Below are 15,954 nucleotides of genomic sequence, written 5' to 3' on the forward strand. Positions count from 1 at the left end.
TACAACTCGATGATAATCATGGGTATGCACAGTTTTCGTTGAATATGTGCAACTTATGATTTTGTGCTACTATTTTACCATTTCTCCATGACATGTGTTGCAATATGCTTTTTGATATCTTGAACTGATCTTTAAATTATTATTTGCCAAGCGAGCCAATGATTATAATCACTTTATCTGGCATCTTAGAACAGGGAAAAAATCTGTACTTTTTGATGTATAAATTGTTGACCTTAAAACAATGTTAACCTAGTTGGCTGTTTCTGCTTGTTACATGTAGGTGATTCATAAAAAGCCTTCTGTAAGAACTTGGATCCTATCAAGATACAAGACATTTCATAACTCCGCTTCTCCAGAAGCCTTGCTAGAGGTTACTGCAGCACTGGAAACAATTTTTGAATCATTTTCACAAGCAGTTTCTGACACCAATAGTGAAGAAGACAATGATTCAGATGTGGACACACAATATATTACTCACAACTATGTGAAGCTCCAAATTGCTAGCGGGCATAGTGATTCTGCTGACTTGCCTCGAAGGGACTACATTCTGAAAAGAGATGGTGCCCGTGTTGTCGATGCTCCTAATGATGATATGGATACATCTGATAAGAATTTTGATCAAAACTCAAAAATCAGCAGTGTAATTACTTCAGCCATAGGGAACTTAAATTTAGTCAAAGAAAGTTTTAGTCATGAGAGTGGTCGCATATCTTCCGCAAAGCACTGTGAAGGCTCCAAACAACCAGATTTAGGCAGAGATAGACCTTTACTGCAGGAAAATATGGTTGGTAAGAAGTTACTGACCCCAAAGGTTGCTTCATGTGATGGAGAAGTCCACACAGTTCAGGATGAGAAGAACCATAATTTGTATGTCGAACATTTGAACTCCCCTGCCATGAGATCTATTCGTGCTTCTAGTATTGGATCTTCTCCTATGCAGCCTTTGAACCTTCCATCTCATTCATCTCCAGTAACTGGTCATATTGCTTGGTATTCAGATGGGGATCCTGCTGCCATGGATGTCTTTTCTGCTTCCAGGCAACTTTGGTTGGGTTCTCCAGGGCGTGATGCCACAGAAGCTTTAGTGAGATCGCATTTTGAGAGGTTTGGTCCTATTGATCAATTTTTGTTCTTTGCTGTTCAGGGCTTTGGCCTGATTGGATATATAAACATAATGGATGCTGTAAAGGCTCGTGAATGCATGCTAGGAACTTCCCCTTGGGGTTCTGTTCTTCGAGTAAAGTTTTTGGATGTGGGATTGGGTAGCCGAGGTGCTATTGGTGGTGCTGCTGTTGGAGCAAGCTGCCATGTCTATATTGGCAGGGTTCTAAGCCAAAGAGACAAAGAAACAATTTTACATGAAATAGTTGCATCAGGCCTGAGGAGCCCTTGCATGGTCACTGACCTTCCCAGTGAAAGTGCTTTGTTGATGGAATTTGGTACTGCTGAGGAAGCGGCTGCTGTGATGGCTCTTATCAGGCAACAAAGGAAAGAGAGGGGATGTCATGGACATTTGAGCAAAGGATTTCCTGCAAGTGCTGAAATGAGGTCTGGTTACACAAATGTAGTTTATATGTTTTTCTTTGCTTCTATGATATGTATGTTTTGCCAGTACTTGATAAGGGCACTTACCTATTTCATGAGATATCCACTTGCTTTCCATATGGGGGCACTAGACAAGAGAAGAGGAGATTGAAGCTAGAATGTGTATGCTAGCTAGAATGAGTTTGTAATCCTTTAGATATGCTAACTGGAAGGAGTTTGTTCTCCTTTGGGTGCAATGTAGGTAAAGTCTAATCCATGTCTCTAAATTGGGATGAAGTAGCTGGTTTGACTTGGCAGCTGCTTCACATCTGGTCTAGCTACTCCCTCTGTAGCTGGGTTGGACTCTGGATGACACCACATTGGCTGGTGTGCCGCTATACCTCTATGTCAGCTGAACTTGCATCGAGATGACTGCTGTCAGATAGGCCTTCTTTCAATTTACAAAGGACTTTTTAAACTACTGCTAGGGAAATTTTAAAGGTAGCTTCATGTCCCGAAGAAGTCAAGCTGAAGCAGTTATCAATATAACTGGTTTGACCCCTATGAGCTTCTTCGCTCTTCGCTCTAATAAATTGCTTCATCCCAACAAATGCACGAGTGGCATTTTGCTGCATGTTTTGTGGACAGAACCTCCCCATCGCCAACCATGTTTGTCCACCTTTAAAATATGTTTCGTAGCTAGTATCTTATGAATGGACTTTCTTTCTTTCAGCAAGCAGGCGGATTGGGCTGGAATACCTTTAAATTGCTCTTGGACAAAGTTGGTTCTCCTTGGATGATTTTTGGGTGCTTAACAACATATTCTCTTCCAGACCTACCCTTTAAACCAGTCCTCCCCAATCTTACTTAGGAAAGAAATGTAAGGTTTAAACTGATGTCTTCGTATCATACTTTCAAATCCTTATGAACCACTATCCGGTTTTTGCTGAATCTTCTCCCTCCATTCCTCGTGGCTTACCTTGATACAGCTACCGGCAGATTGCAAATCCAGGGAACTCCTTGAAATCCCTGGCCCCTACTCCTTTATGTCTTTTGTTGGCACTGGCACCCAAGACTACGCGTAATCCCTTGCAATGTCCAATCCAGCATATACATCTCTCTCTCTCTCTCTCTCTCTCTCTCTCTCGATATATATATATATATATATGTATATATATATATATATATATATGTGTGTGTGTGTGTGTGTGTGTGTGTGTGTGTGTGTGTGTACACACACATATATATAGGGAAATGTTGGTGTAGCTCACTAGTATATAGCTACATATAGAATCTGGGCCGATCTGGCGGACACGATCTCATTTCATATTTTAATTTTAATTTTTTTTTTCCACAAATCCAAATCATGTGAAATTTAAGGCGTCTATTCTTCTCATCAACGCGCACCTAATGAAAATATTAAAAAAATAATTCGCAAAATATAAAATGACCAAAATATCTGTTAAATGTTTCGCAAGTATTTTGGTCAATTTATTTATCACAAAATAGTTTTTTGATATTTTTATTGGATTCTAATATTTTTAAAAAACACATGCCCAAAATTTCCAAGTGATTTGGATTTACATAAAAAAAAAATTTAAAATTAAAATACGAAATGCAATCGTGATCATTGGATCACCCAGATACAATCTGGGCCGTTGTGAGTATATGTTGCTGTAGGCGGGCTAGTGGGCCTACGCTAGCATTTCCCATATACACACACGCACACATGCACACACACACACACACACACACACACACACACACACACACACATATATATATATATATATATATATATATATATATACACACATCATCATTGTCCGAGCCTTATTACAACTTTTTGGGGTTGGCTACACAAACCTGTTCCGCCAGTCTCTAGGGTCTAGATCCATGAAAACATGTGGCACAGTTTTGTGCTGGCTGCCTACCTAACAGGACCCTCCTCTGGATGGGCATGATCGGCTTGGGGCTGGGCATCGTGGCGGAGTTTATATATATTCCAAATTCCAAGCCTTCCTTCCACAAACCGAACTCACCCCATCTTGGGCATCCCAATTTCATAATAGAGATAAAATGTTCTTAATTATTGCTAATCAACTGGTGATCTTGGAAATTCCTCGCAATGGTTTGTTGCATTCCATTGGAGTTGTTTACTTGGTTGAAATTATTGAGTCCTACTTAGGGGCTACTAACTCAAAGGAAAGGAAAGAATCCTAGTAGCTAGGCAACTGTTGTGCTATTTGATTGGATATTAAATGGATGCGGTTGAGCAAATGCTATGTTTTTTGAACATGTTAACCTTTAATTTAAGAAGCGATAGTACAAAACCTTGGCTTACCACCAAAAAAGGTGATGAAGGTGGGAAGGAAAAAAGGAACACGACATCTAAAGCCTCTTTCGAGAAGTTACTATTTTGGAACAGCAACTTGAGAAAAGAAGCCAGATCCTTGGAACAGAAGAACCCAAAAAACAAAGAAAGGAAAGCCAAAAAAGAGAGATTTGTTAAGAGTCCCTCCATCTCCACTGCTGCTTTTGCTAGGGAGTCAGCGTCGTGATTTCCTTCCCTTCAAGAATGCATCCACACGATGAATGTATTCTTGCAAAGGTGATGAATGTATTCTTGCAACCGTAATGAATCCGATCGACTAATTGTGCCAAATACCAAGGGGGGTAGGAGGTAGGATTTTGGGCCCAAGTGATGGTGTTCCTGAAGTCACCCTCTATAATGATAGAGGGCAGGTTGAGGTTTTGGATGAGAAGTAAGCCTTCTAGGAGAGCTTCAACTTCACCCTCAGTCGAGTCTTTACGACCAATATGTTTGGAAACAAAAGCCACGATAGAACCGAGGTAGTCTCTGAGGATAACTCCAATTCCTGACAGTCCCGGGTTGCCATGGGAGCAGCCATCAAAATTGAGCTTAAGCATCCCCTGTGGTGGAGGTTTCCATCTAGAGGACCTAGTGGGGCAGGAACAATGATGTTTAAGAATAACGCTCCAACTTTGGTGGAGCGCCGAAGGCTGAATACCTTTGAACCAAGGGTGATGAGTTGCTCAGAAGATGATGGAGGCTTTGAGCTTGCAGAAGATTTTGAACCAAGGAGAGTAAACACCCTTAAAAATCCTGTGGTTTCGCTCGATCCATAAGGACCAAAAGGCTGCAGACACCACTGATTTCTAGAGCAAGGTACCTGCTTTGGGCCATGGGAATGGCTTGATTGAAGAAAGAATCGCGGTCGCCTCAGCTGGGAGTACCCATTCCACCTTGAAGAGCTTGAGGATAGCGCCCCACAGGTTGTATGCGTATGAGCAATGCAAGAAGAGGTGGTTATTAGTTTCCTCTTCTGCAAAGCACAGTACGCAGCGATTTGGGATCTGAACACCTCTTCTTTGTAGCTGGTCAACGGTGAGGACTCTCTCAAAGAGGGCCAACCACATGAAAACCTGGACTTTTGGTGGGGCTATGGAGTCCCAGGCCTGAGCCACGATCGAGATCGGGGCGAGGGGGAAGGTGGGAGGTAGAGACAGAGAGTGGTAGAAAGAGGAGACTGAAAGAGAGCCACCCGAGGAGGGGCTTCAAATGATTCGATCAGGGCCCGAGTGGGCGAGGAAACATGCTTGCAAGTCTCCCGAGAGAGAGGCAAAACTGAACATTTCTTGGTCGTTGAGAGATCTCCTAAAAACAGGGTTCCAGGATTGAGAGGTTCCGGCTAGTAGCATTTCTTGGGCAACTGTTGTCCCTTGATCTCTAGCGAGACGAAAGAAGTCAGGGTATTTTTCTTTAAAAGGAGTATGGTCCAGCCAGAGATCGTGCCAAAAGAGGATGCAGACTCTTGATCTAGGATGGAATCTGATGCGAGGTTTGAAGAGTGGAAAAATAGAACAAATAGCCCTCTAGACGCCTGAGGATCTGTAATTGGCTCTGAGTTCGGGTACCCAAGGGGAATCGTGGAGATGATATTTGGTTTTGAGGATGTCGATCCAAAGTTGACTCGACAGAGTCGCCAACACCATTTCCCAAGTAAGGCTGAATTTTGAGTGCCGATATTTTTTGTACCCAAACCCCCCCATTTCTTAGGCAAACAAAGTTTATCCCAAGCAAACAGGTGGAATTTGTGGTCAGAGTCAACACCTGACCAGAAGAACCTTCTTATGAGTTGTTCGATCCTCTTTTTGATGGCCACAGGTTTTCATCCATGTCGCCCTACTGCCCCAATGGTGAGACGTTCACTTAGGAACTCCCCCCTCTCCATTACCCATTCATGCTGATCTTATCCCGGAACATCCGTGGCCTTGGCCATTCTCTCAAGAAGGGAGCAGTCAAAGAGCTGTGTCTTAGACTTCGGCCTTGTCCAAGACTAAGTTGCCTTCTCCTACGCTGCTTCAGGTTCGACAGGTCTGGGGGAGACACCCTTGCCATTGGGCAACGTTGCCAACTGAAGGAGCCTCAGGGCCTCAGGGGGTATCTAGGTCACTTGGGACCCAACGATTCATTCCTTTGTTTCCCAACACGTAGCCAGATTCTCTGTCATCATTCTCCTGTTCAGAATCCCTAACAGGTGTCTTTGGAAATTCACTGCTGTCTGTGAGCCTAACCAAGACTCTCTCCGACCTCTCTTTTGGGCAGACCTCAACCAGGTTGGTCAACTACCCCACCCTATTTGGTGTTTAGGGGGGGATTTTAATGTCACTAGATGGTCCCATGAGCTCTTCCTCAAGGTTCTCCCAGGCTATGTCAGCTTTCTCTGACTTCATTGCTTCGAACAACCTCTTAGACCTGCCCACCCAAGGCGCTCAACACACTTGGTTCAACCACAACCACAATCCCAATCCCAATCCTTCTCTTTCTCGACTAGATTGCTTCCTCACCTCTATTGATTGGGATGCCTCATTTCCTGGGACTCATTCTTCGGCTTTGCCTAAGCCTACTTCAGACCATTGCCCCATCCTCCTCAATACTAACCCTTTACTTAGTGGCCCCAAACCTTTTAGGTTTGAATTAGCATGATTGGAAGAGCCTTCCCTAACTAACATGCTTCCGGGTTGGTGGTCGAAACTTTCTAGTTTGGTGGTTGGATGGGCAAGATTCAAATTTCAACGTAAACCCCATCTTCTCAAGAACCTCCCTGGGTTCCTTGGACCTTAGAAAACCGCTACTTTGCAGTCCATCCACACCCTTGACAACTTGGAAGAAACTAGGTCTCTCTCGGGCCTTGAACTTCAAGAATGGGATGACCTTAAGCTACTTTTCCAATCCCTTCTCAAAAAAGAGGAAATTTTCTAGTACCAGAGATCGAGAATTAAGCGGTTGAATTTAGGGGATCTCAATACTGGTTTCTTTCACAGAACGGCAAATTGTAGGCACAGGGAGAACACTATATCCCAGCTAGTAGTGGAAGGTAACCTTTTAGAGCGTCCCCCAGACATAGAGCAAGCCATCCTTGGCTAGTTTCAAACTCTCTGCTCGGCTCCCTCCAACCCTTGTCCCCAGATGGGGGACATTGTATTCCTAACTCTAGCACCTGAGAAGGCCTCTTGGCTGGAGAGGCCTTTCTCTGAATCGGAAATTTTAGCAGCTATCTCAGACCTCGACTCTGATAGAGCCCCTGGACCAGATGGCTACCCGCGTGCTCCCTTCAAGTGTTTCTGGGAATCATTTCGTGTTGATTTCCTTTCCCTCTTCGAAGAATTTCACGAAAGGGGGATCATTCACTGAGCTATGAACGTGAGTTTCATAACTCTGGTGCCCAAAATTCCCGGTGCAAATTGGCTCAAAGACTTTAGACCTATCAGCCTCGAAAACTCCACTTACAAGGTCTTGGCCAAGGTGCTAGCCTCTCGCCTCAAAGAGGTCCTACACTTAGTCATTTCTCCCAATCAAAGTGCTTTTATCAAAGACCGGTAGATTCTGGACGGTGCCGTGGTGGCTCATGAATGTATACATTCCAGACACCTGAACAAAGACCCCGGCATCATAGTTAAGCTCAGTTGGGAGAAAGCTTATGACCATGTCGATTGGGATTGACTTGAAGAAACCCAATCTAGGATGGGGTTCGGAGTCAAATGGAGAAATTGGATGAGAGCTTGTTACTCCCACCCTTTCTTTTCTATTCTTATCAATGGTACCCCCAAAGGGTACTTCCCTTCTACAAGAGGACTTCGCCAAATGCTGTGTTCAATTTGTTTTCTTTTCTGAAGAAACATTTCAGTGGATACCCATCATTTTCAAAGGATATCTACTCAAAAAAAATTTGTTTTATTTTCTGAGGAAACATTTCAGTGGATACCCATCATTTTCAAAGGATATTGGATAAGCCTATTAGCCTTTTACCACTTGACTGATATAGGCCAGTTAATTTGCATAAGTGTGGATTCATTTCTACGGTGTGTACGCATGTTATATGTTGTTTACTGCTCATTATGGTTAGTTATATATGTGAGAACTCTTGCTCATATCTTGCCGTTTCTTTGGAATTGTCTGCTTATAGCATATGATGAAGTTCTCATAGGACTAATCTAGATTGGCAGAGTACAGCTGTTGGATAGTTCACTAGATTCTTTATGTGCTGAGTTGGTTTCTCTACCATCAGAGAAACAAAAGGATTTCAATTTTTCATCATTGGAATTTATCACTTGTGGTCCCATGCTGCTGGTTTGTTTAGGTTGCTGTTCTTTTCTTCTGCAGAATTTTTTTTCTTTTCTTTTTATTTCGTTTTCAACTTTTCTTTTTTTTTCATTTTTTTCAATTAAGGTTGACACTGGGAGAGCCACCTGTTAAATTGGTAATATAAAGGGTGCAGCACCTAGTTGTACTCTGTACAGTAGGGGAAAAAAGGGGCTTAGCCCCCCTGGATCTTTCCAAATCCATTGCAAAAAGAGGCTTAAAGTCTGTGCTTTCGGATGTCCATCCTATTGCATAAGGCACTACAAAACCCTCTACCCCTTTAGAGCTACCGCACTGTAATGCATTAAAAAGCCCTTTCCAACTTAGTATCGTATTCTTACAACCAGTGTTTTAAGAAATGCTGGGTTGGATTGGAATTGCTCGATCCGACCCAGGAAGTCGGTGGGCCCATGCCCAGTTCCCTGAATATATTGTGAACCAGGCGTTCCCGCTACGAACCATCCAGTTCTTTGACAGAACCGGTGGTTCCGTCAGGGAACAAGGCTGACCACCAGGTTCGCAGACCACCAGGTTCGCACATCTGCATTACTTTTTTTTTCGTATTTTTATTGATTATTTCTTTTTAAATTAAAAAATAAATTAATATAACTATTTCATGCAAAATTTAAATAACCTGGCCTCACCCCCTCTATTTTGAATGGTGCCTAGCCGACGATGCTGGACAAAAAAGTAGGAGTTCCTTTTAATAGAGTTTACCCCATAAGCCTCTTATGTATGTACCTGATGTGGGGCTAAACGCCCTTCCCATTGGATGGTTAATGTCCTTTAAATCTGAATATTTGTCTCTCCTAATCCAAAGCAACTTGTAAGCTCTTTCTCTCTCTCTCTCTCTCTCTCTCTCTCTCTCTCTCTCTTATCAAAACATAATTCCCAAGATATACAATCATGTGATAAAGAAAAACCAATGGAAGATGTAAATACATAACATAATTCCTGAGAAATATATTCTTATGATATCAAGAATTGGACAGCATAAATAGATAAACAACAAAGAAGGAAACACAATGAACAGGGCGAAAGAGACACAATGGGGTTTCAAGAATAAGGAAAAGAATTATAATGAATACAAGAATAAGGAAAAGAAATATGTAATGACTAAAAGAGAAACACAGTGGGGTTTCAAGAAGCATAGCATTGGACACGCTCTCTCCAGTCCATGCTCTTCACTAAAAATCACAAAGTAAGTAAGTATCTTTTTGTAAAAGTATTGTATCAAAATTAGAATAAAAAATTAGTATCAAAATTAATATTAACCAACACTCAAGCAGGAAACGACTTCTCAATGTTCACTTTTTTCTGCAAAATAGTGAAAACCCATAATGCACTAGCCCAATGTTTTTCTAGAAACCCAAAACACAATAGTTACAATAATGTTTTTAACAAAAAATTGAATTTTTTTGGCCAGATTGGCTCGATCTGGCTGATCCACCAATTCGGCCCGGTTTTCCAGATGACCAATCCACCCCACTGGTCTGGGTTTTCAAACATTGCTTGCAACTTTCAGCATGGTGTTCCCTTATATTCAGATGGATTGTCCAGTAGTGGCAAGTTCATGATTTTTATAGTAGAACTTATTTTCAGAATTTAGCCGGTTTTCTATTGTAATGTTTAAACCTTGTTCCAACTTCTGAATGAACTCAGTTGTATTCAACTGCTTTCATTTACACAAGTAAAGGATTGGTTAGTATGCAATTTGCCATGAATGTTCAAGTTACTGTTATTTGTTTGAGCTCTTAGAATTTTGGTTACTGCAACAAATAACACTGTGGCATATATGTTTTGATTTACAGTAAACCTAGTGTATCACATGAAGAGCATTTGCTCATTTCACGAAAATCAATTGGCTTTCATCCAAGTCATGATGGTTCATATTCTTCTGGTTGGGGAAATCAACCAGGGAAGCCGCACTCAGCTTCTTTTGGAACTGGTGCAGAGAGCATTCAAGGGCTCAGTTCTAATATAACATCAGAGAGCTTCGGGACACCAACTTCACAAAGTGCTCATCCCTTCAGTTCAACTTGGGCTGTTGCCAGTAGCACAGCTCTTGGGGAAGATGGACTGAGGAAACTTGACAGAGTTGGAAGTTTTGAAAGGAACATGGAGCCAAATTTTGCACCAACGGCAAATCTTCATATTGGAAGAATTCCCCCTATATCTGACTATAAGCATAACTTCACGATGGGAGATTCTACTGGAAGTTTACGAGAGGCTTCTGCCATTCCTCATGCTAATGAGCATGCTTGGCTTTATAAAAAAACTGGACCTGAGCTTCAAGAATCTCCAGTTGGGAGCTTAGCCTGCACTCCATCTATTACACCACTATCTATCAAGGCTCACACTTTTACACAACCTGGGTTTGTTGCCTCAAGCAATGCTTGGGATGTGCATTGTCTTAATCCTTCTTCACCTCTTACTCGGATTTCATCAGGAACTAATCTAAACAATGTTCATACTAGTTTTTGTGCGCCATCTTTTTTACCTTCTGTGACCCCTCTTTCCCAACTAATGGGAGGTTCTGCTCAGCATTTGGCCCGTATATCTCCACCACCTCCACCACCCAGTGATTTTCCCACTCCACCGCCGCCTCCACCCCCATCTCAGCCTCCATTGGTTCCTCCACCACCAACCTCTCCACCTCCTGCATCATTGCCACCTAGTTTTGAATCTTCAAAACTAGAAACTCATAGACATAGTTCACAATATCGCTGGCAAGGAGCCCTGTGTAAAAGTGGTGCTCATTACTGTACAGTTTTTGCAAATAGGGAGGATTCAGATGCCTGCAAATATGTTAACTCTGTACCTGAACCAGCAGAGTAAGGATTGAACATGTCATATGCATATCCTCGTATTAATCTAGTCGGCTTTTGGTTCTGTTCATTGCATTATTTATGGGGATTACGTTTACTGACTATAATGTTTTATGATAATATCTTGTGCAGTTGGCCTACTAGATTGGATGTGACGAAGCGTACTGATTTTCGGCATGTGAATTCTACATTTAATAATACTCCATCACATAAAGTGAGTTTGTAATTCTATGAGAGATTTCTAATGGAGATATGATCTTTTGAAACCATTTACATGGTTTTCTTATTTATCTGAGGCAAAGTTGACGTATTTACATGGTTTTTCTTTGAATATCATAGTTGTAGGTCGTTATAATTTTCTCCACATTAGGTATATGACTGCTTTTGTGTATTTACGTGGGGATATCTATGTTGTCGCTTGTGAGGAGTACCAATTATTTCCTAATTCTTCCCTTGGAAACATACAAACTAGTGGATCTGCTCAAATGTACATTGACATACATTACATGTTTATTGTTCTTGTGTGTGACACATATGTACATGTAGTATATGTATGTACACATATGTAACTTTCTGTCTCAACTCTGAACATGTATACATTACATGTTTATTGTTCTTGTGTATGACACATATGTGCATGTGGTATATATATGTACGTATATGTAACTTTCTGTCTCAACTCTAAACATGTATAGTTGTATACTAGTACTTAACCTGTACGATGCACAGAAGACTTTTTTTTTGTTGGGGAGGGGGGGGACCTGAGAATATTATTTGCATTATTCAAAAAATAGATGATGTTGTATATGCAAAAAGACAATATATTTACAAAAATATATTGATAAAGTAGTCCATTCTGAGAGGCAAAAGTTCATGGAATGAATGGGAAACACAGTGCGTTTTGAATGACGGAAAATATGTTCCGAATAGCGAGATAAAAAGGTAATGGAGATTTGTTTTTCCAACATCATCAGCATACTTAACGATTAAAGAAAAAAAATTGTCAGGGTACTTAAAAAAGGAGAACAATAAAACTTAACAATAATGTTATTACAGGCACCAATATGTGACATCAACCTACCAAAGGGTTATTGTAACCATGTCTTTTAGAGGTTATGTGACAAAGTGGTTGCCCATAAAAGTATTGTTAGGTTTCAATAGTATCCCCATGAAAAATAGAGATCATTTTAAGTAATGAATAATATTTATCTAGTTTAATAAAAAATTATGGTGTAAAATATAAAAGGACATTAAATAAAATGGTCACATGGGTCTTTATTTTTCCTTCCTGTAGTCAATTGCTTTTTTACTTGAAGGTTTGGAGAAATCAATTTAGAGCAAAAAGAGAAAGTTCCCATTTAGCAGAAATATGGAGTTAAGAGATGAGGAGATGAAGAAAGGAAGGAGGAAAACATTGAATCTACGACTAAGAGAGCACTGGGGATTTGGACATTATGATGCTTCTCTTCTCTCTCTCTCTGCACACTTCACAATGACATAATAAAAGTTCAGAGAAAGTAGTAAAAATAGAAGCCTGTTCGAAACAATGAGGGAGGGAGGGAGGGAGTTTGCAAGACTTAAGATTTTCAATTATAGAAGGGGGAGGGAGGGAGGGAGTTTGTTTGACCTAAGATTTCCAATTCTAGAAGGGAGGGAGGGATGGAGTTTGCACGACTGAAGATTTTCAATTATAGAAGGGGGAGGTACTAGCAATTTATTGTAGTGGAGGTGAGGGAGGGAGGGAGGTAGTGAATTTGCATGACTTGAGATTTTGAATTATAGAAGGAGGGACTAGCAATTTATTGTGAATTATTATAGGGGACGTCTGTTGTTAGGAGGAAGAGACTTGCTATTTTTCAGTGGGGTAGGAGCATAAATCACTCTTTTTTTTGGTTTGTGGTAAAAATCCCATGTTGATGTAGTCATTTATTTAGAAGAACGACAAAGATTAGAAAGAAGATATGGGAAGCTTAAATGGGGAGACAGAGCAATAAACCTTATTACATTAAAGAGTCCTTTAGTGATTCTTAAAAGTTTATTAATGGCCTATTACTTAATGGATAACCAATGAATGTTGAACTCTGACACTTCAAAAGAACCTTTTAAATCCTGAGAATTTGTTGAACATGTATTATATATAGTTAACATGTAAATATGAATACAGGTATTTTAGGCAAAAAATGTGACATAAATAACAAGGTAAACATAGTATAAATGATTAATGTTTGCATGTATTATCTTGGTATGTGACTGATTTCATCTTTTTGGTCAATATTTTTGTAACTGATCAGTTGATATTTAGTTTGTTAAACTAGAAACTAGTTCTAGTTTTCCCTTTTGACTTGAAGGGTAGAGATGTTTAGAAACAATGATAGGTGATTAGAAAATCATGTCTAAATATTTAAATATTGAATTTTTTTCTGAAAACACAATAGAAGGGATTAAAGGAAACAATAGCAGGAGTTAAGGGCAAGTTGATCGCTTCTTTGTAATTTTATAGTGTGATTTACTTACTGACCTGCTTCAAAAAGAAATAAGTGCAGGAGTAGAAGGGAACTTCTTTTATCATAGAAGGGAAACTTTATGGGCATTCATACGAGTGGGGTCAATGCTACTATCCAATACTGTCAGATTCACTTTAGGGCTTATTTCGGTTGGTGAAGGAAGAGCAGTGCTTCAGCGCTTCTGCTGATTCTATAGAATATATCAGGTTTTCTTTTTTAAAATAAAAACCAAAAACAAAACAATAAAGGAAAAACAAAAAATGAGAAATGAAGGAAATTAGGAACAAATTATATTTTGGGACAAAGCTGTTAACTTTGCAATATATGTTTTTGCACAGAGTTGGGTGCATATTAAAACTTTGCTGGCCCAATCATCCTGATTTTATAATTTATAAGGTCCAACTATGTTAAAAATCCATTTTTTAATTGGATTGAGAGAAATGATAAAGACGATGTATTTGCGTTTTCATTAAATCTTTTTAGTGGTTAATATAAACCTGCATATGAAGAAAAGAAGACTCACACAAAAACCTTAGTTAGAATTTCCAACACACACAGCTCATGCCGCTCCTGCCCCCAGTCCCCCCCCTCCCCCCACCACCACCAACAACCCCCCCAAAAAAAAAAAAAAAATCTCTGCACTATTAAGCCCTAGAATCTACGTAAGTTAAAACCCTGAGATTCATGGGGCATTTCCAATAAGATTAATACCTTAGAAGTTACAATAGGTGATGTAAATGGGGATTCGTTCAGCACAGCGTTGGCTCAAACCATTCCTTAGCAGTTGGACAAGGCAGATCATACAAATTCTCAGAATTATTAATTTCGTGTTTCAGGATACGCATTAAGTATATTTTGGCTAAACTAAAGAATTCAAACAGAGAAAATCATATAATCACATGTTAAACCATGATCCAGGAATCCTAAATTCAAATTCTTCTATGAAGAATGGACACATATGAATTGTTGACTAAAAGCCTGGACACAAGCTCGGACTTGCCAGGTTCCGAGCCTGAGTCAGTGATCAACTCGAGCTGCATCTTTGTGAAAAAATACACAAGGGCTGGGACTCAAAGAGATGCCTGGGTCTCAGCGCTTGTTGTCTGGGCCTGGATTCATGCTAGGTCCAAGTGACTCAGGCAGGTCCTATCCCGATTCACTTATTTTTTAATCACTGATATGAACCAAAAACGAAGTAGGAAAAAGATGGAGCATATAGAACAAAAAGAATGTAATTCATGTGTGGAATTCATATCCTTCAATAAGAATGGGGGCTAGCCAAGGTAAATGTTTGTTGATATGATGAGATCAGTGGATGATGAGATCAGTGATTGAAAACTCGGCCGAGTGCACTCAGACTCAGCTGAGTTACTCTGACTCAGCCCTTTGCCGAGCCGAGTACTTTGGTAAAACTCGGGGTAATTCAAAAAAAAATCATAAATAATGTATTGAATTGTAAAATCAACGTGTAAATATTTCATATGTAGTTCGTATTTTTCTATGATGATTTGTGGGTTCTTCTTGTTGTATGCCCTGTTTTTATGTTTTCTCTTTTTTTGGAATTTTTTTTAAATGTCTCCAGCTACGTCAATTGTTTCTAAATGCATGTATAGTAATCTTTTTTCCATCTTAGTTGGAATTTTTATGCTGCTTTTAGTGTAGTTTAATTTTTACTATTATTTTATTTTTACTAATTCTTTATTTTTTAAAAACAAATTAGAGGTTTTTTTCGGCCCGTATACCATTCTAGCATCTACTGGGACTTGCCTGAGTTACTCGGCGTGGGTAGGGCCCAAATCCTAAGCCCGAGTTGAGTTTGAACCTTGGATGTGATAGACGTATTAATTTACAATTTTTCTTAGGCTTTCTTTTAACTTTGACAGTGGAGAAAAGGTTTCCATTTTAGTTTTTATCCATTTCATTTTAATGCAAAATGGCTTAGTTTGATTATAGAAATTTCTAAAAGCTAGCTTGGGTATTTAATTATAGAAATTCTTTACAATACTATATAAAGAAATTGGAAATACCAATCTTTTGAAATTTGGCAGTCTAAAAGTGCTAGAAAATAAGATAAACCCAGCCTGGTGAAACTGGATGAGGTTGTCAATCTGGTCAGGTTGACTTGGGTGAGTTGTGGGTCGACCCATCGGGCTTTTGTTCTATGCTGTGTCACTGCGTGAATCTGTCATGGGTTGCAAAAAATTGGTAAAGAGGCTGGAATCCAAAATGTAAATCTTGGGGAAATCTTGTCAAAACCGGAAGGCTTCATTTATAGCGTATTTCGCTTGGCCTGGCCTCTCCAGCTGCTGCTAGGCTAATTTAATTAAATTGCTTCCATTAATTGGAAAATAGATAATAAAAAAGTTGTTCTATCATGTTCATTTGCTTCTTTGGCATAGGGGAAGACTGTAGAGAGTAACATTTCTATTTT

General features: G+C 39.9%; 1 protein-coding gene across 7 annotated transcripts in view; it reads left to right on the top strand.

Annotated features, from left to right (window-relative positions):
* Positions 1-15,954, top strand: part of LOC18439093 (nucleic acid binding protein) — a 52,585-nt gene that overhangs the window by 18,904 nt on the left and 17,727 nt on the right. For 6 of the 7 annotated variants that reach the window (XM_088852850.1, XM_088852851.1, XM_020670286.2 and 3 more), the window contains exons 3-5: positions 281-1,548; positions 10,003-11,025; positions 11,152-11,233. In XM_088852850.1, coding sequence (XP_088708976.1) covers positions 281-1,548; positions 10,003-11,025; positions 11,152-11,233 — 2,373 coding nt within the window. The remainder of the gene's footprint in view (positions 1-280; positions 1,549-10,002; positions 11,026-11,151; positions 11,234-15,954) is intronic. The other variant, XM_088852854.1, reaches the window with a different exon arrangement.

The sequence above is a fragment of the Amborella trichopoda genome, chromosome 12 (genome assembly GCF_054954075.1).
Source record: "Amborella trichopoda isolate Santa Cruz 75 chromosome 12, AtrichopodaSantaCruz75HAP2 v2.0, whole genome shotgun sequence".
Classification (NCBI taxonomy): Eukaryota; Viridiplantae; Streptophyta; class Magnoliopsida; order Amborellales; family Amborellaceae; genus Amborella; species Amborella trichopoda.